The 21,556-nt window shown below is 41.9% G+C and overlaps 3 protein-coding genes across 11 annotated transcripts; 1 reads left to right on the top strand and 2 right to left on the bottom strand.

Annotated features, from left to right (window-relative positions):
* Window positions 1-25: 25 nt before the first annotated feature.
* On the bottom strand, window positions 26-16,233 carry DNAJC17 (DnaJ heat shock protein family (Hsp40) member C17). 7 transcript variants are annotated; one of them, XM_090140251.1, is made up of 13 exons: window positions 16,078-16,161; window positions 15,613-15,665; window positions 14,406-14,475; window positions 13,168-13,226; window positions 11,811-11,898; window positions 11,327-11,409; window positions 10,860-10,956; window positions 9,368-9,417; window positions 8,776-8,853; window positions 8,017-8,097; window positions 7,098-7,226; window positions 4,694-4,901; window positions 113-238 (listed from the first exon to the last, which is right to left on the bottom strand). In XM_090140251.1, exons 2-12 carry the CDS (start codon window positions 15,625-15,627, stop codon window positions 4,716-4,718), a joined length of 936 nt encoding a protein of 311 aa, XP_089996377.1. In that variant the 5' UTR covers window positions 15,628-15,665; window positions 16,078-16,161; the 3' UTR covers window positions 113-238; window positions 4,694-4,715. The 7 variants fall into 7 exon arrangements, with proteins under 7 accessions (XP_089996379.1, XP_031463072.1, XP_089996377.1 ...); XM_090140250.1 differs by having other exon boundaries at window positions 14,406-14,476; window positions 15,532-15,670; window positions 16,078-16,159; XM_090140249.1 differs by having other exon boundaries at window positions 14,406-14,476; window positions 15,532-15,665; window positions 16,078-16,147.
* C5H15orf62 (chromosome 5 C15orf62 homolog) lies at window positions 342-4,685 on the top strand. 2 transcript variants are annotated; one of them, XM_090140257.1, is made up of 2 exons: window positions 342-1,991; window positions 2,541-4,685. In XM_090140257.1, the coding sequence occupies exon 2, from the start codon at window positions 2,542-2,544 to the stop codon at window positions 3,070-3,072; it is 531 nt and encodes a 176-aa protein (XP_089996383.1). In that variant the 5' UTR covers window positions 342-1,991; window position 2,541; the 3' UTR covers window positions 3,073-4,685. The 2 variants fall into 2 exon arrangements, with proteins under 2 accessions (XP_089996383.1, XP_089996382.1); XM_090140256.1 differs by having other exon boundaries at window positions 2,424-4,685.
* Window positions 16,234-17,166: 933 nt separating the features above from the next.
* LOC116237835 (olfactory receptor-like protein COR4) lies at window positions 17,167-20,127 on the bottom strand. 2 transcript variants are annotated; one of them, XM_090140255.1, is made up of 3 exons: window positions 18,998-20,127; window positions 18,139-18,150; window positions 17,167-17,469 (listed from the first exon to the last, which is right to left on the bottom strand). In XM_090140255.1, the coding sequence occupies exons 1-3, from the start codon at window positions 19,652-19,654 to the stop codon at window positions 17,167-17,169; spliced, it is 972 nt and encodes a 323-aa protein (XP_089996381.1). In that variant the 5' UTR covers window positions 19,655-20,127. The 2 variants fall into 2 exon arrangements, with proteins under 2 accessions (XP_089996381.1, XP_031463093.2); XM_031607233.2 differs by lacking the exons at window positions 17,167-17,469; window positions 18,139-18,150 and having other exon boundaries at window positions 18,381-20,127.
* Window positions 20,128-21,556: the final 1,429 nt, after the last annotated feature.

Here is a 21,556-nt window from a genome sequence, read left to right as displayed (position 1 = left end):
AAAAGTGCTGCAGGCACCTACAACAGTTTTTTAAAAAAGGAGTTTTATTGCCTTAGTTTAAGAAACAGTTTTGGAAATGAAGAACGATGGGGTGGGGAGAATCCATACTTTCATGCTAGGTGTGACACTCTTCCTCATCTTCCTGCTTGAGTTGTGCAATCAGCTGCTGCCTCTCTGCTGCTTGGCGCATCCGCATCATCACCAGGCTCTCATAATCCCGCTCAGAGACCACAGATGCCTAACAGCAGAAAACAAATGCAACACGTCAAGGATAGTGCACTTTGCAAAGTCACTGACTCCTTACAGTCCCCCTCTCCCTAAGTCACACTCACAACACACACATTATGACACCAGGGAAATTGGGTAAGGTGGGAAAACTGCCTACAGAAAGTAGGTGGCTGACCTTTAACAGCGCTAGTCCTGAGAAAAAGAATGGAGCCATCAGGGTGGCTGAAATAACCTCTTGCTTCTCACAGTGAAGATGGATGGGGAAGCATGGCTTGCCTTGTCACGGTTGATTATTTTGGATGACAAGCTTGCTCTGCAAGTACAACATTGATGCACAAAGTCCAGCACACACTTTATTCATTATAAAGGCTAATGCCATAAAAACCAAACTTTTGTGACTTAGTTATGGAAGGAGCTGCACAGAAGAAAACCAGGTACGTTCCCAAACCTGGCACAAGAGTTTCAGTTCCCAAAAACTCCTGGAGTCTTTCTGCAGTGTGTAGTAGTAACTGTCACATCTGCTACATGGTGATTGCACGCTACTTAATAAATATAGGCAGCAAATGACAGCTGCTATCTCAGAGCAAAAAGGTAGTTTTGCCAGTCTCCTTTCCAAAGTCATTTAGTATTAGTAGGTGACCTTACTGATTCCAGATGTATTCAAAGTGCCACAGTGCTTGGAAACATCCATATCATTTGCTTGATAGTTTAGGCAGAAATAAGAACATCTTGACAAAAAGTGAACAAAAAAACCCAAAAACCAAAAAACCTCACATTCATTTTTCTAGGAACTAAATTTAGTGGTGATTTAAAGGATATCTTGAATAGAAACTAGAAGGGATGAAAAGACAGTAGACCAGCAAAAGTTCTGCAGGAAAACGGAGCAAGTAAAGTAGTTACTCCAGCTGCAGAGCAGCTAGCTGTGAGGACAAAATAGAAGCCCACAGTAGATGAGAAACTTGGTATGGGGAATTAAAGAGACTAATATGCTGTAATTGGTATCTTTGAAACTGCATGAATAAAAGAATCTTTTAGTACTGTGCAGCACAGATTTTCACAGTGTCTGAGAAAGCAACAGATTGTATCAGCCTTCAGTGGCAAGACAAGGTTTCTTCAAAGTTCCTGTCCACTAACCACAGATATTTACTGTCATCTGCCTGGCTGAATGAAATAGGCTGCATGAGACTCATGCAAATGAGTCACCCATACAAACCTGAATCACTACCTCACGCTCTGGATTTAAATTTAAAACAGACAAGAGATTATTTCCTGCCCTGTTTGGGAGTCTTGCTGATAAAACAAGCCATTAGAAGTGGCAGTAGGGAAGAAGCAGTCTGATTCAAGATGGGCTCCAAGTTGACGTTCATGTTGACAGTTCTCAAGCAATCTGGGTGCCTGTCTCCGAGGGAGCTTGCTTTCTCCTCAGGCAGAGTGTGGGCTGATGCTTTGCCACTTTACACACCTACTTCCTGCAATCCTGGCAATTACCAATAGTGTAAAACCCAGTTTCTGACGTGGCTGACTCAGCAAGGGCTTGGCTCAAAACAAATACATACGCACAAGGAACTGCAGCCTGGGAAGCAGTGACAAGAGATTCATGAAGAGAAGGCAGCATTGTGGATTTTTATTGCTCTAGGTCCCACCTGGCTGCATTGCCTCTGGACTTTCTTCCAGCATCTCAGAACGTGGTGGTCACCATTCTCTCAGTACTTCAGCAGTTTCTCCTCCCTGCCTGTTGGACTCAGGTGCAGCTCTGACATACTGTAAGTCTATTTTGCATTCCATTTTCCTAATGCTCATCTTCTACATTGTTGTTTTGTTTTCTTTTTTTCAAATTTCCCTTTGACTATTTCTTTGGTTTCCTTCAGTATTACTGAATCACCGGCTCCCTCCTAACCACCCACTGAGATTTTTATACTGTGCCCTTCACCATGAAGGTGGCTGGTTACCATGGTACCAAAGTGCCCTTCTGTTCTAGATGCTAGATTAAATCTGTTCTCATGGTGACTGTGTGCCTTTGCTATTCTTCATCAGCTTGTTTCTGCGGCACAGATTTAACAAGCTCAGACATCACCATTCCTTCTCCACTGAACAAGACTCCCTAATATATCAGACAGGTCAACTGCTCCTTAATACAGAGATGTAGCGTGAAGTTTGCATTTCCTGCAATACCAGCCTCTCTGTTTTCCTTCCAGCTACAGGAACAGGGAAGGAAGAGGTTGTTCCTGTTGTGCGACTTGCTGTTGAGCCTGTGACTGAAGTTCGACACCTGACTGTGAAAAGTCAGCAGTTTTCTCTTTGCTTTTTATCAGCATGGATACTTGGCGGAGAGGATCCATTAAGTCCACAACATTCTTCAGACGTTTCTCACTCAGGAGACACAAAAAGCTGGGCAACCAGGTCATTATCTTGAACAAGAACAGCCACACACTGGACAGTGATGGACAGTGCCAGAAGAGGGAATGCTTGAGGGATCTGAAGGACAAGTCTGATTACCTGTCGTGTCAGAGCGAGCAAAACCTGGCCAAGGCACAAGCACCTCCTAAGCCACCCCGGCTGTACCTGGACAGCTCTAGCTGCCCTAACATCATTGATCACACGGATTCTCACTCTGATGTCTCCTTTTCTGGTGCTTCTCATCAATACAACAAAGCCACTCAAACTCAGTTCCACAAGGACCAGGCTACAGACTGCGTGACCTCAGAGACTGGTTCCCAGAATAGCACCACTCTTTGTGACCTGTCTGATCCTTTCCTGTCCTTCAAAGTGGACTTGGGGCTATCGCTTCTCGAGGATGTTCTGCAGACCCTCAGGAAACAGAATCCAAGAGATTATGCCATTTGAAGGTATTTATGACTTAATGTATCACATTTACCTACTGCTGGTGCCAGTTTCTCTAGTCCTAACAGGAAGAAGGATACTGTAGCACCCCTGTTGTGCGTGGTCTGTTTTATTGTTGTTGCCTTACTGATCACAGGCTGTTCTTGTCCTCGCCAAGAAGTCCTTCAGAGCAGAGCTGACAGGCTCCATGCCTAGATGAGAGCACTGTCTGCTGGAACCTTGTGGGCAAGTTTTCATTCTCCACACTGGGAATTTCTCACCCTTGACTGTGCATCTCCTTCTCACAGAAGATTGGTATTGTTTGACTAAAGACTTATTTTGGATATGTGGCTGTGACACTGCAGAGGTTGGACAGAAAGGGGTATGGCATACATAATTTGTGGATAAGCAGGCAGCTTATAAGGAGACAGTGTTACTATCTCAAAACTGTAGCTATGGCAAGGGTCAAGAGACAGAAACTGATGTTTCTTCTCCCAACATGTTTGGACATGAAAAATCTGTTCCTCTCCCTTTATTTCTTCTCATGTGAGCTTTTTTTTTTCTTTTTTTTTTTTTTTTTCCCTAATTCAAATACAGTTGGTACTTGCAGCCTGGAAACAGGTAACCATCTATATAAACTTATAATACAGGAACAGCAGTTTATTTAGCCTACTAGCAGAAGAAATTTCTCTAGATACTGCTGCTTGAAGCATGCACTGACCTATCAGCTGTACAGAAATGGAAGAATAAATGTTTCTGTGACTGGAGTGCCTTGTTGCCTCATTTCATTGGTAGCAAGCCAAAACAACAAAGACCAGGTAGCAGGAGCATAGGTCTCTTATCTGTAGTGACCAAGATCAACCCTCTCTGCCACCTGAGGCATACACGAAGGTGGGAAAAGCACCTCTGCTTTTCTGGGTTGGGAAAAGGCTAGAGCTGCTGGTATCCTATCTTCCCTTGAGAAGAGAGTGCAGCAGACAGAGCAGGACCAAGATTTAGTGTAGAAAGGGACACAATTCTTCATTCTGTGAGGTGAACAGTGGGAAAGGCTGAGTACCACTTAGGCACTACCCTGCTAAAAAGACACTGCACAACCTACTGGGTCATCAATGTCTTACCTTTTTTTCACAGCTAGATAAGATACTAAGGCTGTTCTAAAAACAAAAAAAACCACAAAAATCCCATGGACCCAGACAAACGTGAGCTTTGGAAGCAGCAAAGTGCAATCCCAGAGAAGGCACAGAACTCAGCCAACAACCTGATGTGAATCTGGTGAAGTCAGATAATATGAATCACATCAAAAATGAATGGGGAGCACATGCAGGGTGACACCACTAGGTGCAATGATGACTTCCTCATGAGCGAGCACTTTATGCTGTTGTAGTGGCAAAACATCACAAAAATAGTGTACACAATAGTCCTCACAGCACTATACAGTCTTTGTGTGCTTTGAACCAATCAGAGCTGCTGTAAATGGTTGTTGCTCTCAAGTATCCTAAAGTAACAGTGGTCAAACCACAGCTTTTGTAGTTTTCTGATTTGTAAAGCTTAACACTCCTGTTCTCTAGGAAGGACAACACTCATCCTTTGCTGTGGGATGAAACAAGTCAGCAAAAACTGTGTAGATACATAATTTGCAACTTACTGCCTCCTCACAGCATGATGTTTCAGCAGTCAGCCTTGATTTCTCCTAGGAACTGATTCCAAAGCTGTCCTGGTCTAGCCTGTCTGTGGTTCTCCATTATTTGTGGTTTTTGGTGCACAGCTCCTGGCTGCCAACCCCACGCATGGAACACAGATGGGATGGGTAGTGATGTGTTGCCATGAGAACAGTGCAGCTCTTCAGCTGTCTCCTGAAGCACAGAAGGGAAGGAGCTGCATTTGCACAGAATGGGAACAAACAGAAGGTGGAATCAGACAAAAATAGGAGCTGCCCAGAGACAGCAAAGAGGAAGTGAGGGGAGCTTAAAATCAGAATAAGCCTGAAAGAAAGAATGTAGCCCCTGATGGATGGAAAGCTAGACTGTGTATGAAAGGGATAAGGTAGGCAGTAGACTGGGGCAATGTCAACTGATAACTGAAAAACCTAATTTGGAAGGCTGGAGCTGAGGAGCTGAGAACAAAGACTGATACGACAGCTAGAAACAGTGAGGCCAAGAGAAGGGATTACCAAGTTGTACATTTTGGGAACATCCACGCAGAAGCAACAGCAGGACTTTGGGAAGGCCTAATGAAGCAAACAGTAAAACAAACCAGAGTAGCTTGGGTATCTTAGCCTAGGCAGCAAGACAGCAATGTAATTAAAGAAATTGCTGCTGCTTACACATAAAAGCAGTAGAAGGAACACAAGCATTAGAAGTGCAGCTCTTGGAAAAGGTTGCAAATCACTGTCCAGAACTCATCATTTTGAGAGCTAACAATGGACTGATGAAGGTGTGTTGGACCGAACAGAGTAACCAGCTCCACACAGCATGAACTCCATTTGCTGTTTTATCCTGTCCTCCCTTGCTGCTGCTCCACCATATATAATTCTTCACAGCAGGCAGACACTGCAGTTTCAAACTGATCATGGAAACAAGCCAAGATCAATTCAATCAAACGATAAGTCTTCAATAGTTGAAAACACTACCAACCTTTGCACTATTGGCTCCCCTATCCCCCTCTTAGGTGTGAATGAGCTCTCCAGAGCCAGTTCTAGTTCTTCTGCTAGTGAGGGATACTCAAATACACTCAACTGAGTCCTGCTTTTTTCCAAAGCACTTTGGCCACCTTTCTGAATCCGCTCTGCCTGCAGGACTCTCTGATTCTACATTGTGCATGGAGACCTGCTTGACTATGGGCTATGATGCTCAAACTACCATTGCTTGAAATGTCTGGGAAGTGATGCTGCTCAGGCCATGCTGCTCAGAAAGAGAACATAGAACAAAAAACACAACTAGAATAGCAGCAAAGCATTCTGACATGTAAATAAAATACTTGAGAGGTCAGGAGAGAAAGTATTAAACAATTTTACAAACTGTTACAATATTTTGATTGTAAATGCATGGACTGGAGGTACCTGTACAGCATGAGGCAGTGAAGGAGAAGAGAGGAAATGTCACATGAAGCTTAACAGGGATTCAAATAGCCAGAGGATCTCAGGCCCCCTCACATTTTCTCTCAGAGAAGAAACAACTAACCAGATCAGAACACAGGCAGAACATGAGATACATTACACTTTGCTTTATAACATAGAATTGTTCTGCTCCAAAAGAAGTGGATATAGTTCCCACTCCAAAGGGGCAACAAGAGCACAAGGTAACTGATGGCCAACAATTTCATGCAGCATGGCACATTAGAGGAGACATTTTCTATGTTTTAGCCACTACATATTGTATTCACAAAAGAGATAAAAGGCAAAATTCGCTATTCAACAGCAGCAGCTTCAGATGGATTATCTGGTGGAATAACCAAGAAGTTGGCAAACACTCTGCACTTGAAGTGTCTACCAAGCTGTACCAACACTGGTAAAGAAGAACCAAAACAAATAAGGACTCTTTAAAAGGATATTCAATTTGATATTGTTTCAGTTTCCCTCCTGCAGACCCTAATAACATAGGTTTGGTTTTAGCACTGAAATTTCACCCTCTTGTGAATGCAGTAACTAAACCGCTCTAAAGGTTGCAGACCTCTTTCAGTGAACTATCTGCCAAAGGATTTCACAGTCGAGGTATATTAGATTAAATTCACTGAAGAATGGAATTAGAGGCTTTGTGTTGAGCAAGGATCATCCTTGGTTTTCATTTTTAAGAGGGGGATATTGTGCAAACATCCAGTCATTCAAGTAGCTTGTACCTCAGTGTGTTGCTACATTGACAGAAAGTCCTTTTAAAAAAAAAAAAGTCACTGCGTCAGCATATAAAGGTTCATCAGGAAGCCAGTCATCTCACTATCAGTTTATTTTCTTGCTTTGCAAGGAATCAATGCATCCTACCACATATACAAAGCACTCCTAAATTTAGGTTGCTATAGAAACAGATTTAAGTAACAGCAGCCTATATTCTCCTTACCTGTGAAGTTCTAGGCTGACCACTGCTGTCTGAAAGGACACTGCTGGGATTGCTCTGGGGCTGACCTTCCAGCCAGGAAATCTTTAGAGGATTATCTGTCAAGCCAACTTCATTCCTCACAGCCATCTCCTACCAATGAAAATATTCCATCATGACCATCTGAATTTTGGGCCACACTCCCTCACAGCTTGCTCACAATCCTAGGAATTTTTCTATCTCAGCCTGTTATCAAGGTCAATGAAGTTTCACAGTTGCCCTACATGAGAAGCACCCTTCAAGGTTCATTTCTGCATCAAGGATGGATAAAACATCACTGTCAGCACTTCTGATAAACAGAGCACAGATAGTTATGGATTTCTGGTTTTTTTTTTTTTTGTTTTGTTTTTTTCAATTATTTGGATAGATTAAGTGAAATAACTGGTTACAAAAAACAACAAAACTCTTGTAAATTTAGGTAGATGGAACTACTAACATTACAGGTTTATTTCATTACAGTAGCTACTGTACATATTATTTCTATTTCCACAGTAACATGAATTATTATAACTCATCATGAGTTAAGACATTTTAATTTCTTTTAAACTGCAAATGCTTGATATAATCTTTAAGATTCATTAAGCCCATCACCCCCAGAGAGCTGGTTAAATAGTTTGGTGCCTGCCCTTTAAAGCAGTCTCTCTTCCCTCAGAAGCTTACATGAACAGCCTACTTGTTTATGTGCATGATCTGCTCCAAGTTTATGCCTCAGGCTTTGCCACTCCCTTCATCCATCTGTACCTTTAGACTCTCATTACCCTTCTCCACTGCCTTAATAACAAGGCAGCATTTCTAGGCTGTCAGACAGCTAACCCTTCCCTTCTGAAACACCCCTTCTTGCCCACTCTCCACTATACACATCTGTGGTCTCCACCAGACTTACAGCAGCTTTAACAGTAGCAAATTCCACGACTGCACTTCCAGCCTTCCTACTGGAGATCAACAAATTTAGCACGTCGCCATACTATTAGGAGAGAGAAAGAAAAGTTAATTACAGACCCAGAAGAAAAGTCAAGTTCACCTATGGCGTGACTGCAAGGAAAACGTGTCTTCACAGACATGAGACTTGAGCTGTCACCCCTTCTGTCTTACACGATGCTTCTGTTGATCCCAATCTGTCCTAATTTGTCCCTCCAGGAAACTGTGCTGGGGCTGCACATAGCTACAAACTTCGCTTCCAGCAAATCCCAAGTTAAGAGGGCTGTTCAACTCAGTTACAGGAGATATTCATCTGAATGAAGACCACATGCTGGGATTAATCTGTTCAAAAGCTTGTCTGTTCCCGCCTCTGAACTCCTCACAGAAGGTAACGTACAGTGCTTTAAGTAAGGGTAAAAATGCACGTTATAACCACACAGCCAATCTAACCTTTATAAAGGACATGAATCACTCAGGGGAAGAGTTTGTGGTTGCTCTGTTTCACTGGGGATCTCTACTAGGAAGAAGGCAAACATGCAACTAGGAACAGTTCACAGCAAATGGATTGTGTTGATGATCTCTGAAAATGGCATGAATGAGAGGGCTCAACAAGAGAAGAAAATGAGCTACACTGGTTTATATGGGGCTTCCCAGAATTTACTGTCCTCTCTTTTAGCACTAAAAGCAGGGGAACATTAAGTCACAGAAAAGCATCAGACAGTACCTTCTGCAGGATCCGCAGTAAAACTTCTTTTGTATATCCCCCTCCTGTTTCATCTTCTTTCCTGCATTTCCATTTTAGCTGGGAAATAAATATGAGAAGTTAATTTTGTCTATTTGAACATGCTGCCATGCTGAACACAGCTCACACCACCTGCACAGTAATCAAGTCTGCTATTTACAGCTACAGTCCCAGAATGGCCAAGACAATAACTTCAACATCAGAGTGTGCACAGGGAACAAATTATTTGGGGAACAGTGAGGAAGGACTCATGGGAGTTAAAACTGTACCTGCAGGTATATTAATGGCTGTATCAGGGTAATAAGCAGATGTTTCTCAATGCCTAAAGCACAGATGACTCAATTTCAGGCTCAAATGTTTACATGAGAAAGTAAGAGAAGAAAAGAATAGGGGAGGAAGGGTATTTTAAAGTCTGGGATGGGGAGGTGCTGGCTTGCATGATATGCATTAAATAGAGGATCTTCACCACCACTGTACAAAAGGGCATGCCAGCTCAGCAAAGGAGTCCTTTCTGTTCTCCAAACCTGAAAATACTCTGTTTTTTGCCAAATCCATCTTCATAGAGATGACTTACTTTGAGTTTGGGAGTTATTTTGCCTTCTGCGCCATTTCCTACTCGGTTGCCTAAGGAGTGTAGAGAAAAAAAAATAAAAAGATGTAAGAATATGGGTGAATGGGTGAAAATTCATCAGCTAAATAGCATTACCACAAAATTTGCCCTGCAAATGTATTTATGGTAATAGCAAGCACATGTCTCAATTTTTATTGCACTTGATCATTTCAGCACCTGAAAAGCCTTATATAACAGTATCAGTAGAAGCTGTAGAATAAAGTAAATATTGGATGTCAGCATCTTTCCCTTCCACGATTCCAAAACATCCCCTGATCAAGGGTAGAAAACTGCTAAACAAGAAAACCACAAGAAGGAAATCTGTTAGATTCTGTAACATTTCTCCCTGTAAATAGACTGTACTGGTAGGAACAAGCATGGAAAATTAAGGGAAGACAAAAAAATCTCAACATTAAGATGTAGCCTAAGAATTTAATCTGGTCTTTCAACTAAATACTCAATAGTGAAATACCTAATAGTGATCTGCTCCTGTTCCACAGACCTAAGTTCTCAGCCAGAATAAATGCAGTAGGAAGCAAGAGACATTAAGTTTTTCTGTTGAACTGAAATTCTAAACAGAACTCTATCTTCTTTTCAAAAAGTAGAACAAAACTTTCTGAAATATAGAACTGTACATTTGAAACCCACAGAGATGCAGAATGTTAGAAAAGGCAAATTTCTAGAGAGACATGTGGATGGGAATGAGATTCAGGAATACCAGAGGCTAAGCTTCTGTGATTTTAGATACATTTCATCTGGTCCTGTATGAAGGGGTCTAAGTACAGCTAGTGAGCAGCCCCCAAGAGGGAGATAATCTCAAACATGGTAACTTGCTGTTGTACAGTAACACAAAATTCAGGTGTTTTCCTGTTCAACATGTTGCTCATTCTGACAGATTTGTCCTCAGTCTTTGTACAAACCTGGGATGAAGACTGCATATGCCTAAAGAAAACATGAGAACCAAATTCCAGTACATAAAACCTCTGGAACTGTACACCATACAAAATTTCACTGTCTTCACTGTAACTCTTCTGAGTGATACGTACTGAGAACTTTCAAAGAGATACACAGGTAGTAACTTTGATGGCAACTTTTTTTTTTGCAACCTTGAATCAGTCCCTGTTTTGTGCACAACACTGACTGATTCAATTATGATGGACAAGTAAGACTTTAGGTTTCTTTTCAACACAGCTGTGGGGCTCTACATCAGGCCATCTACATTCCAAACTTTATTCAAGAGAAGCAACAATATGTTAAAGAGCAATCTGCCACATACAAGAAAAAAGCCTCACAGAAATGTTAGTCTCATTCTCAACAAAGGTCTAAGTAGGATCCTGTATGCGGCAAAATGACCAAGTCAGAAGGCTTCATGTGTATGCAAACCCTGCTCCATCTATAAAGCTGGAGACTCAGGGGTACTTAGTTTGGCTAAGCACTCCAGTCTCACCTATCTCACCTTGGATGCGCTGCTGTCTTTCAAGTTGGATCTGTTCTCGAATGAGTCTCTGCTGCTCTTCAAGCTGACGAGAGCCTTCTTCACGCAACCGTATTATCTAGAGCAAAGGTAAGACAGCATGGGAACAGTTCCATGCTTGACTCATGCCAGCTGAAGACTGCCAAAGACAGTTTTTAACTTAGCCCCATCTTCTGATGTTAGCCCCACTGTGCCAGCTCCAGTGCTTATTTAATATTCAGACCCCTCCTGCTCCTAATGACATAGCCCCTATCAGCCAGCATATACCCAATTAGTTATTTTCTGCTATGCCAAAAAGCAGGACTGACATTTGCCAGACTGTCATGCATTGCCTCTCTTTCACAGAGCCCATTAATCCAAAAGGCAAACTCGTGTGGTTTGCATTATGGATATAGACTTTAAGCACTTATTCTCAAATGCAGCATACAAATCTAAGAATGGATCATTACTTCTTGTTCTAAGGTCCTTGTTATCCGAATCTCCTCCTCTTCACTGTCACGGGTCTGGGCTTCTCGTTCCCTGGCTTCAAGATCTGCAGAGAAAAAAACAAAATTAAAACAAACCAAAAAGAATTTTCACTGCTGTCCAGAGGTGGGTGTAATGATCCAAAACTTGGCTACATCTACAACAAACTCAAAGTAGAGACATAACAGAGCTCTTCTGTCTCTGCTCTGCTCCAACACAGCAATATATTAGCAATCCTAATGGGCATCAAAAGCCTCAATTCCTTGTCAGTGCAGAATCATCCCCAGCTGTGACTACTGGAGATTTCACATGGCTCCTGCACTGTACTGGATGGGCAATTAAAAATAAAGGCCATAGCAGATGAACAGCAATGTAACAATTCGTGGTGACCTCCAACATCAAAGAAATGCAAGTACCCAGCTAATGAAGACTCCAAGCCCAAAGAAAATGAAATTTTGATTTCGTTACCAAGCTTTACTTTCTTTCGCTTCTCATCAAGCTTTTGTGTCCTTTCTGCTGCTTGCTTTTTGGCTTTTCTCACTTTGTCATATGCCACCTATCAAAAAACCAACAGAACAGTGTAACTATGTAAAGCAAAAGGGATAAAATATGAAGCTGTGAGTAGAAGGGAGGTCAGCTACCGAAACAGTGTAAGAAGAGGTGAAACATTTCCTGCTTCTTGCTAGCACTTTTAAAATGTTGGAGTTAACACAATTATCCTGAAAACACGAAAAGGACCTCCAGATTGAGCCTGAAAGAGTGAAGAAATCTAGGAGTAACTGTGAAGTTTACTGTAGAAAAAATCTCACCCATCTTTAGAGGCGAGAAAAATATTCTGTTTTTTTTCTCTGAACAGGTCAAAAGTAAATTTAGGGGCACGAAAAACAAATCAAGTTTGATTTACAACAAACTTCTATGATGAAAAAGGTTTATTTTATAGAAAAGATCTACTGATAAGACAGATGGTTGACTCACATAAATGTATCAGAGCAAAGAACACCAGAATTCCTCAGCTGCGATGGCACATCAACATTCACTTTAGTGATTTAAGAACTGGGGTAAACTAGCAACTTTACTGACATCTGTTCAAACCATTACCATTATCCCTCATATCATTATCCTTTAAAATCTCTGCCAACGTTTGCTTTTAAATCTTATCTGAAATTTTAATATGCCTTCTATCCTGAGCTTATCTGGATGGTATTACTTGCTCATGCTGACTCTCTTTCATGCTGTTTTTATTTCTGCTTTTCACACGTAATACTTTCAGGCCTTGCAGAAGGCACTCAACCACTTCCTTACAGGAAGTCTGAGCTACATCTGGCAGCCTGCAAAGCTTGTGCAGCAAAAGGACAGAGATCACGACTACAACTCAGCTTTTCTGTTCACAAGCCTCTTGTGCCCCACTGAGAGAAGGGCTCTGAGCCTCAGTGATCCTGTGTCTAGATACTATTGTCACATCTTGATTTCAAGGGAACCACAAATGCACTGCTGTCACAGAAACTGAACCAATCACTGGTGGTTATTTAATTCTTTAAATGAGATAGGTCCCAACTGAGCACATTATTAAAGACAGTAGCTCACACTCAGTGCAAACAGAGCTACTCCCAGCACATCAGATCAGAAAAAACATTTATCAAAGCTCTAACTGGCACCTGCTATTTCATCTCATGGAGGATTAAGGCAATAACAGACAAGACTTGCATTCTTAGAGGCTCAATTGGAGAAGAGATGAGGCCAGACAGGATGAGAGTTTCTACTACTTCCCCAGCATACAGAGTAACACCATACAGTCCCGATATAAACAAGGGATAGGCATCCTTACCCTTGCTGCTGCATCTGTGAGAACAGCTAAGGCCTGAGACAGCTGGTGGAAGACTTCCGCTGGGAATTAGAAGAAAAAAGGGTAAGATGCAGAAAACCATGCTAGTGGCCTGGAGATCAGTCAGAAAACACAATCTCTTCTGAAAGAGACCTGCAGAACATCAGAAAGAAGAATAATCCTTCCAAAGCATTTCGAAGCCAACCTATAAACAAAATCTGCAAAATACAGTTACAGTTAAAAGAACATTTGTTATATAGACTTCAGTGTAGATCAAGAAACAAAAATAACCAACATTTTATTTTTAAAAGAAACCTTGCAAACATGATCTTAATAGAACCGATCTACAGGCTTGGAATTCCTCAACCTGCAGTTACTCTGAGTGTTACAAAACACTTCTCTATCACATTAACAGCTTTTTAGCCTGAGCTACAAAATTCCCCTTTTACATCAGTTTTGCTGACCAGTTGCTGGAGGAGCACACATATGAGCAGGAGGCCTCTCCGCATACTTCAGACCACCTCCCAGCCTTATGCATACATCAAAACCTCCAGCTCTATTCTCATTTCTGCTAAAGATCTTTTTTATTCATAGTGACAATTCCCATACCACAGCTACAAAACTTCAATCTTTAAGACTGCAGCCTATTGATCTGGAAAACGGAAGACACAGAGTAATATTTTGAGAAGTCATTGAGGAACAATGACCTTCCAGTTACCACCACTGTTCTTTGCTACCAAAAGCTACAAAACTTAAACGGAACAGGTGTAAAAAGAATAGATTGCTATATTTTGGATGTAATCACTTCTACAGTGTTTAGGCTAACAGACAATATTGGGTAATGGCGATATAAAATACTGATTTATAAGTTTGTTATTGAAGTTTTGACTGTGAAAGGTATTAATTAAGATACTAATCTACCAATAAACATTGAGAACAGCCACAGTTCTATGATTCAGGTATCAGTTGAGGAATTTTGAGAGGTGCAAACAAAATTTCAGTTCTGACATAACACTCATTTTTAAAACCAATATGCACACACTCAACTTTAAAAAACAGAGTTGGCTAATAGTGATGCAAGTAACTCCAAGTCTTGCATATGTGTACATCACATGACACAAACCTAGGCATTCTCTTAATTGAATAAAAAGACAGACCTGAAGTTAAACAGAGACACTTCCAGGAGTCTGTATGTGTGAAAACAAACAAGAGTAGCTTGCAGCCATACAGTTCTATCTCACCTGCTTGAGGATTATCTGGGTTCTTATCTGGGTGACAAGTCAGAGCCTTCTGGCGGTACGCTTTCTTAATCTACAAGAGTCAGAGATCCGTCAGTTGTTTTCATTTAGTCCATGCTGACAAATGCAATTTGGTTAAAAAAAAAAAAAAGTAACACTATAAGAACAAGAAAGTTACAACTCAGTGGATGTTTGTTTTTGTTGTTTGTTTTGTTTAGTCTAAACCACATCTCTCACAAGCAGAAGGCTTGGTTGAACCAACATTCACTTATGTTACTGCATAATCCCCATGCCTGATAGAAAAGTCCACTTCTAGAGTGCTGACAGCACCATTAGTACATCGTGTTAGAATACTTTCCACTAGTCTACTCAGTGAAGCAACCTGCCTTTTTTAATCACACTGTACTACAAGGATAAGCATCCGAGCCCAGGACACACAGTAGGCAGTCAGCCACATTTCGAATGAGTTTTCAGCTTTTTGAAGCTTGAAGTTTTACTTCAAGGTACACTATATTACAGCAATGTAATCTCATGATCATCAAAGTCTGGTTCACAGATGCAGTTTTCTAGCCAAAGAGATGCTCTACTCTTTACAGTTATTTGAGAAAGAGATAATATAGTTCACTGTGCAACAACTGAACTTGGCAAGGTAAAGATTTTTTGACCAAAGACTGTTTAATCACTTCTACACTTCAGAGAAAAAGATTACAACTTTATGGACCAAGTCACTAGTAAAGTTTTTATAATGTGAGTTTCCTTCCTCAGTGGAACATCTGCATGCAAGAAAATGCATGCCAAAAAGAATTTTCAGATGGGATGGAATAAGTGGTGGCTGAGCACCACCTGGTGGATAAAACAGATGAAAGGAAAATGCAGCTGAAGCCTAGCAGACATCATCCTGTCTCTTCCATAAGCAAGACCCCAGTAAAGAGAGTTACATCTCCTCAACATGCCATATAAACAGTTACTGGAGTAACCCTTGCTTTCCTTTGTTTGTCTCTTCTGGCAAAGTACCGCTGAATACAAGGGGGCTTTGCGTTGCTCCAAGTATTTTACCAAGGACCAGCACTCTACACAACACCTGTCAATTTAAGTCACCCTGTAACACCCACTTTATCACTTCCTCATCCTTTTTCCCATCCCAGGAATCATCTCAACAGTAAAGTCCTTCACCTCACTGAGCCCTGTGAACTGTATCTGACGTGCTTACATCAAGGCAACACATTTGCTGGTTGCACACTGTCTTTGGCTTCCACGATTTACCTGGACTTGAAAGAACAAAGAAAAAGCCTAAGTGAGGGAAACAATTTTGTTATTTTAACCATGTTCAGGTGCTAGAGCCTTCTTCCTCTTCACCGGGCCACTTTCCCAGCTCAGTACTGTCAGTCACTGGGGCAATTAGCATCGACCTAACTATTAAATTAAAGAGAAAATATAAAGACGCCATTCCAAACCCACAAAATTAACGCGGTGACTTATGATGCTAGGTACCTAAATCGCCCTCTGGTCACTGGATTTCTGCTAAACTGCGGAGCTCCGAGGGCTAATGAAGGAAATGGCTGAGAGCACTTTTGCGGTTCAGTTCAATTGATGTCACCCTTCCCAAACCAAGATCCATCCCCACAGGTTTGAGGTGAGAAAAGAGAAGGGCAAAGCGAGGCAATACAGTTCTGACCTCCTTCTCCGACGCCTTCTCGCCGACCCCCAGCAGGCCGTACAGATCCAACTCCAGCAGGTCCTTATCGACCGCCATTTCGTCGCCGAGCGGCTTTTGCCCGCGCCGCCTGCTGGGCCCGCGTTGCCTGCCGGGAAACGGAGTCCTTCCCCAACACCTTCCCCCGCTCAAGGCCAGTAGGAGTCGGGGATATTGACTACACGTACCAGAATGCTCCGCGGCAACGGATCGGGCCGTCCGCTCCCAATGGTCAGAGCGGGGCGCGAGGCATGCTGGGGGGTGTAGTTTCACGCTGGCTGCTGCCGGGGGAGCGGGGCGGCAGGGAAGCTACAGCTCCCGTCGGAACGGCGCTGAGAGGCTGCCCAGCTTGTTGGGGTCGGCTGGTTCTGTTCCATGACGTCCTAGCAGCTTACTGTACAGATTTGTGGGGTGGGAAATATGAAAAAAAAAAAAACAAAAACCCACATAAGAAAGCACCAGCCTTGAGAAACAGGCGAGTGTCCCCTCGGGTGGCAGCTCACAGTGTGTGCAACCCGGCAGTGCTCGTTCTCAAATTGTGACCGGTGTTCCAGGGACTGAGCTGGAACTCGGCGGAAACATCTGAAAAAAATATTTCTGTGCACGTTTGTTCAAACTGGGCGTTCTCTCTGGCCAGCACGCCTCATCGCACAGCAGTGCCCATAGTTTGCTAATAACGTTGGCAGATAACATTGGCTGGATTCTCACACAAAGGTAGAACACTTCACTGCATGGATGACACCTCCTTCAGCACAATGCACTTTCAGCTATTCCTATGAAAACCACTAAGCTTTCCACAAAAAGTACAAATGTACACATCCAACTTTTCAATAGCAATTATTTTACAGCAAGGAGTTTGTGACCTTTTTAACAAATTCATTTCAATTTACAGTACGAATGACAACACAGTATGAAACAACAGATTTAGTTGAATGACACTGGCATACCACAAAAGAAAAGTATGTGTGATAATACTATGCATACCGTTTACACTTTCCTGTTCAATTTTGAGATTTAGAACCATAACCCCAAAGTCTTTTCTCTCAGCTTTGTCTTTGCATTTTGCAGTGATTAGTGGAAAAGCTCACTCACCCTAAATGTCCTTCTAAAGCTGCTCCTCACCTCCCTGTTTCTCAGACTGTGAATCAAGGGGTTCAGCATAGGGATCAGGAGCGTGTAGAAGACTGCTGAGACTTTCTCCTGCTCTATTAAGTAGCTGGAGCTGCACTGGATGTATCTAAAAGTAAGGGACCCAAAGAAAATGGTGATGGATGTCAGGCGAGAGGCACAGGTGTGGAAGGTTTTCTTCCTGCCGTCATCTGACAGGATCTCCAGAATGACAGATAAGATGAGCAAATATATGAGCATATATCCCTTCCACCTTGGGATATTCTATAATTCTATGATTCTAGTGCTCATTGATCTTCAAGGCAGCCTTATATTGGGGTGTGATATTAATCCAATTTGAGGGACATAAGCAAACACAGGGGCATGGAAAAGCTCTGGTCAGAAAAATCTTCAGATTCCACATCTTCAGTAAAGCATATATAATTGAGTCCTTCTGGATAGAAATCTCTGGCTTATACATGGATACATGGCTCCTGCTTCTTGTGCATCCTCAAAACAGAAAGGCTTGCAATGCCTCTGGAACCCCAGGTGTGTGGAATTAGCTCAAATGAAACTGCTTGCAGAACTGTTAATGTGGGGCAGGAGATGTTTTTTTCCCTGAGTCTCATTTTTCACCTGCCTTCTCTTGTTTCTACCAGTTAAATCATTGGATTCACTAAGAGTTGGCCTCTGAAGTATCTTCCACCATCCCTCTTAGGCTATATCTTTGGAAATAGATATAGATGACTCAACATTTGTTGTTCCAACAGCTCTTTGACCTGCGGATGTGCTTTCAGACCTGCAAGTCATTGCAAATCTAAGACGTACCGAAGCAAGTTGGCAAACCTGACTTCCCATTTCTACCTGGACAACATAAATGAATTGAGCTTCTGCCATCCATATTGTTTTTATTATTGTTACTATTATCGCTGTCACAGTGAAAAGCAACTCTGCTAATGCTAAAAGTACAAACACAAAACTAAAGCTCCTTATCCTTCACTCTTTGCATTTACTTTTCAACCAGAGTGATTACCAACTAATCCACACGCAATATTTTCTCCTTACTCATAAATGATCTTATTGCAAATGAAGAAAACCAAACAAATATTTTATTCATTTTCTTAATAATAAGTTGTTTCTATACCTCATTCCCGATTGCACTGTGACTTCACTGCATTCTTCTCAGTAATTTGAACCATTAAGTAAAGCTTGGTAACATTTTAGAACATACACGGAAATTGCTTTCATGTTTCAACATAGGTTACAGAAAATGAATGCTGTTCCACATACAGTAAATTTCAGACCAGGAAATACTCTCTTCAAAATAGCACCTAAATACAGATAAAATGTTTTTGCCTTTGCATCTGAGCGGAAATATAAAACTGAATATGTGCTTAAGTGGTTTCTTATTTAGACTTTTTTTGTGAATCATCCCTTAAAAATCAGAATGGTATCACACTGGCCAAACCAAGGATCAGTGAAGCCAGACGTTGGTGGCTATGACTCTGCGTAGAGAATCCTTTACCTCCTTGTTCCTCCAGCTGTAGATGAGGGGGTTCAGCATAGGGATCACCACAGTGTAGAACAAAGATGCAAGTTTGTCCTTGTCCAGAGAGAAGCTCTTCACAGGTCGCAAGTACATGAAGATGAAGGTTCCGTGGAACAAAAAAACAGCCATCAGGTGAGAGGTGCAGGTGGAAAAAGCTTTGTATTTGCTCTTCTTGGAGCGGATCCTCAGCACAGTCAGAATAATGAAAATATATGAGATGAGTGTGGAAATTATGTTGATGATCACAAATAAGCTGCCAAAAATGAAAACCAGCAGCTCATTGAGAGTGGTACTGGGAGAAGAAATCAGGAAGAGAGGGCTGATATCACAGAAGAAATGGTTTACCACATTTGAAGAGCAAAAGGATAGTTTTAGCAAGCTACTGGTGTGCACCAGAGAGTTCAGGAAGGCCATGAAGTACAAGCCTTTAACCAACCTCCAGCAGACCACCTTGGTCATGATGGCAGTATAAAGCAGAGGTTTACAGATGGCCACATACCGGTCATATGCCATCACAGCTAGCAGCAGGAGCTCCATGGTTGTCAACAAAATAAAGCTAAAGTACTGCAGAATGCAACCTCCATATGAAATTGTTTTTGTTTCCTCTAAAAACGTGGCCAGCATTTTGGGAGTGATGACTGTAGAATAAACTGCATCTGTGAAAGACAGATTTTGGAGGAAAAAATACATTGGCGTTTGAAGCTGAAGATCTATGCTGATTAATGCAGTGAGACCCAGATTTGTCGTCAAAGTGGTGATGTAGATGGCTAAAAACAGCATGAAGAGAGGTATCTGCAGCCTTGGATTTTCTGTCAATCCAGTCAGACTGAACGCAGTTGGTGTTGTGCAGTTTCCTGAAGCCATCAGGCTTGGCTGTGTGCTGTCTGCAGGAGGAGGGGTCATAAAGCTTTTATTAGTGCTTAGAAATTAATGGGGTACAGAAACATGCAATGCTGGCATCCATTATCAGCAAGCACAGAGCAGAGACTAAAATTCCTAAAATGTTCCTAAAATGCATTTTGCTATGAGAAATAACTCTAGCTATCTAAAATCTTGTTGTCTAATATTAGTCAGTTGCATAGGCTCTCTTTCTCTGCAGTGAGTGGAGGCATCAGATTGATCATGTTCTTGGGTGAGGACAGAAGTGTTTTTGTTGACCAGAAAAGAATATAGAAGAGATATGATTTAAGTTGCTATCAAATATAAAGCCCACTTTGTGTGTGGCAGACGAATTGTACTGGTCTATAAATACTTGTAGGCTTCTTATATGTAGCAGAGAGAAGTAAGGCACCAATAGAGTGGAATGCATCACATCTACTCCGTGCAGTCCTATGATGCATATATGAGATTAGAATCTGAGGGCATAATGCCTACAGTGTTTGCCTACATACCCCAAAGGTGGTACAGGTGCTATCAGTCCTAAAGCCTAGTGCTTTTCCTTATCTGTTCTTATTCTCTGCTTGTTCCTTAGCCATACAGGAGAAGCATTCAAGCAATCCAATTTGGAAAGGAAAAAATCCCAGAAAGTCCCAGATAAAAAACAGTTGTAAAAGTATGATAATAAGATAAAACTCTTCATTTTCTTCTACACTGTCTTACTCCTCTTAATGCAGAGACATAGCTTTCTAACTGAAACTTAATTCAGGCACATGTATGATAGTTCTATAGAATGAAGCTGTCAACATGCAACTTTCACAAAACGCTTTTCAAGGACAACTTCAAGAATAACTATTTTTTACAAGAAACAGCAAGAGTTATCCTGCTCATTTAGGCCTTGCCATTTTCCTCTCATTTTTAATTTTTATTGGCAGGAGGCAGGCATTTAGATGCATCTTTTTGTTAATATACTCTGAAAACATCTAAAGCATTTATATATTTGACAGCCAGATCACAGAAGCATGGCTATTGTACTTCACAGCTCCTGAACGAAATGAGGTGATTACATTACAACATCATCTTAAGAAGCTTTACATTATTTCTGATAGTTGCTGGTGTTGCTTATTAGGACATTTAGTGGACCTAATTGATGCTGTTAGTGTTCTGTTACAGTGTACTTTAGTCTTAGTAATGTGACAAAGATTTGGAAGCTTATAGCAAAATGGTGGAGGTCCACTCACTCAAATCATAGAATCATAGAATCACAAGGTTGGAAACAACCTATAAGATCATCTAGTCCAACCGTCTTCACACTACCACTGCTACCACAAGCACTAAACCAGATCTCGCAGCTCCTCATCCAGGCGCCTCTTGAACACTGCCAGGGATGGCGACTCCACCACCTCCCTGGGCAGCCATTCCAGTGCCTGACCACTCTCTGAGAGAAGAAGTTTTCCCTCATGTCTAACCTAAACCTCCTCTGGTACAACTTGCAGCCATTTCCCCAGGTCCTGTTTGTTGCCTGGGAGAAGAGGCCAAACCCCTCTTCACCACAACGTCCCTTCAGGAAGCTGTAGAATGCAATGATCTCTTTGCATTCTATTCTGAGCTGATCTTTGCTACAGCTTTGTAGCTGGGATCAAAGTTTGTCTTTGGTGAAATCACAGAAGCATAGAACTAGAGAATTGATGGGTTAGAAGTGACAAAGATCCTCCAGCCCCAAACCACACTGTGTGCTGGTTAACTTCCACCAGAACAGGCTGCCTAGGGCCCCATTCATCATCAGCATTGGGCTGATGATACTGGGGCTACAAAAGGACAACATCAGCAAGCTGCAAGTGTTACAATGAGTAACAGTAAGTTGCAGAGTCCCCCAGTGTATGACCCAGCCACCGGACAAACACAGCCTCTCCCAGCCATAAGAGTGGT

This window comes from Phasianus colchicus, chromosome 5 (assembly GCF_987193195.1).
Source record: "Phasianus colchicus chromosome 5, bPhaCol1.hap1.1, whole genome shotgun sequence".
In the NCBI taxonomy this organism is placed as follows: domain Eukaryota; kingdom Metazoa; phylum Chordata; class Aves; order Galliformes; family Phasianidae; genus Phasianus; species Phasianus colchicus.
Note: the sequence above shows the minus strand (reverse complement) of the source record. Positions and strands in the feature narration are given on the sequence as shown.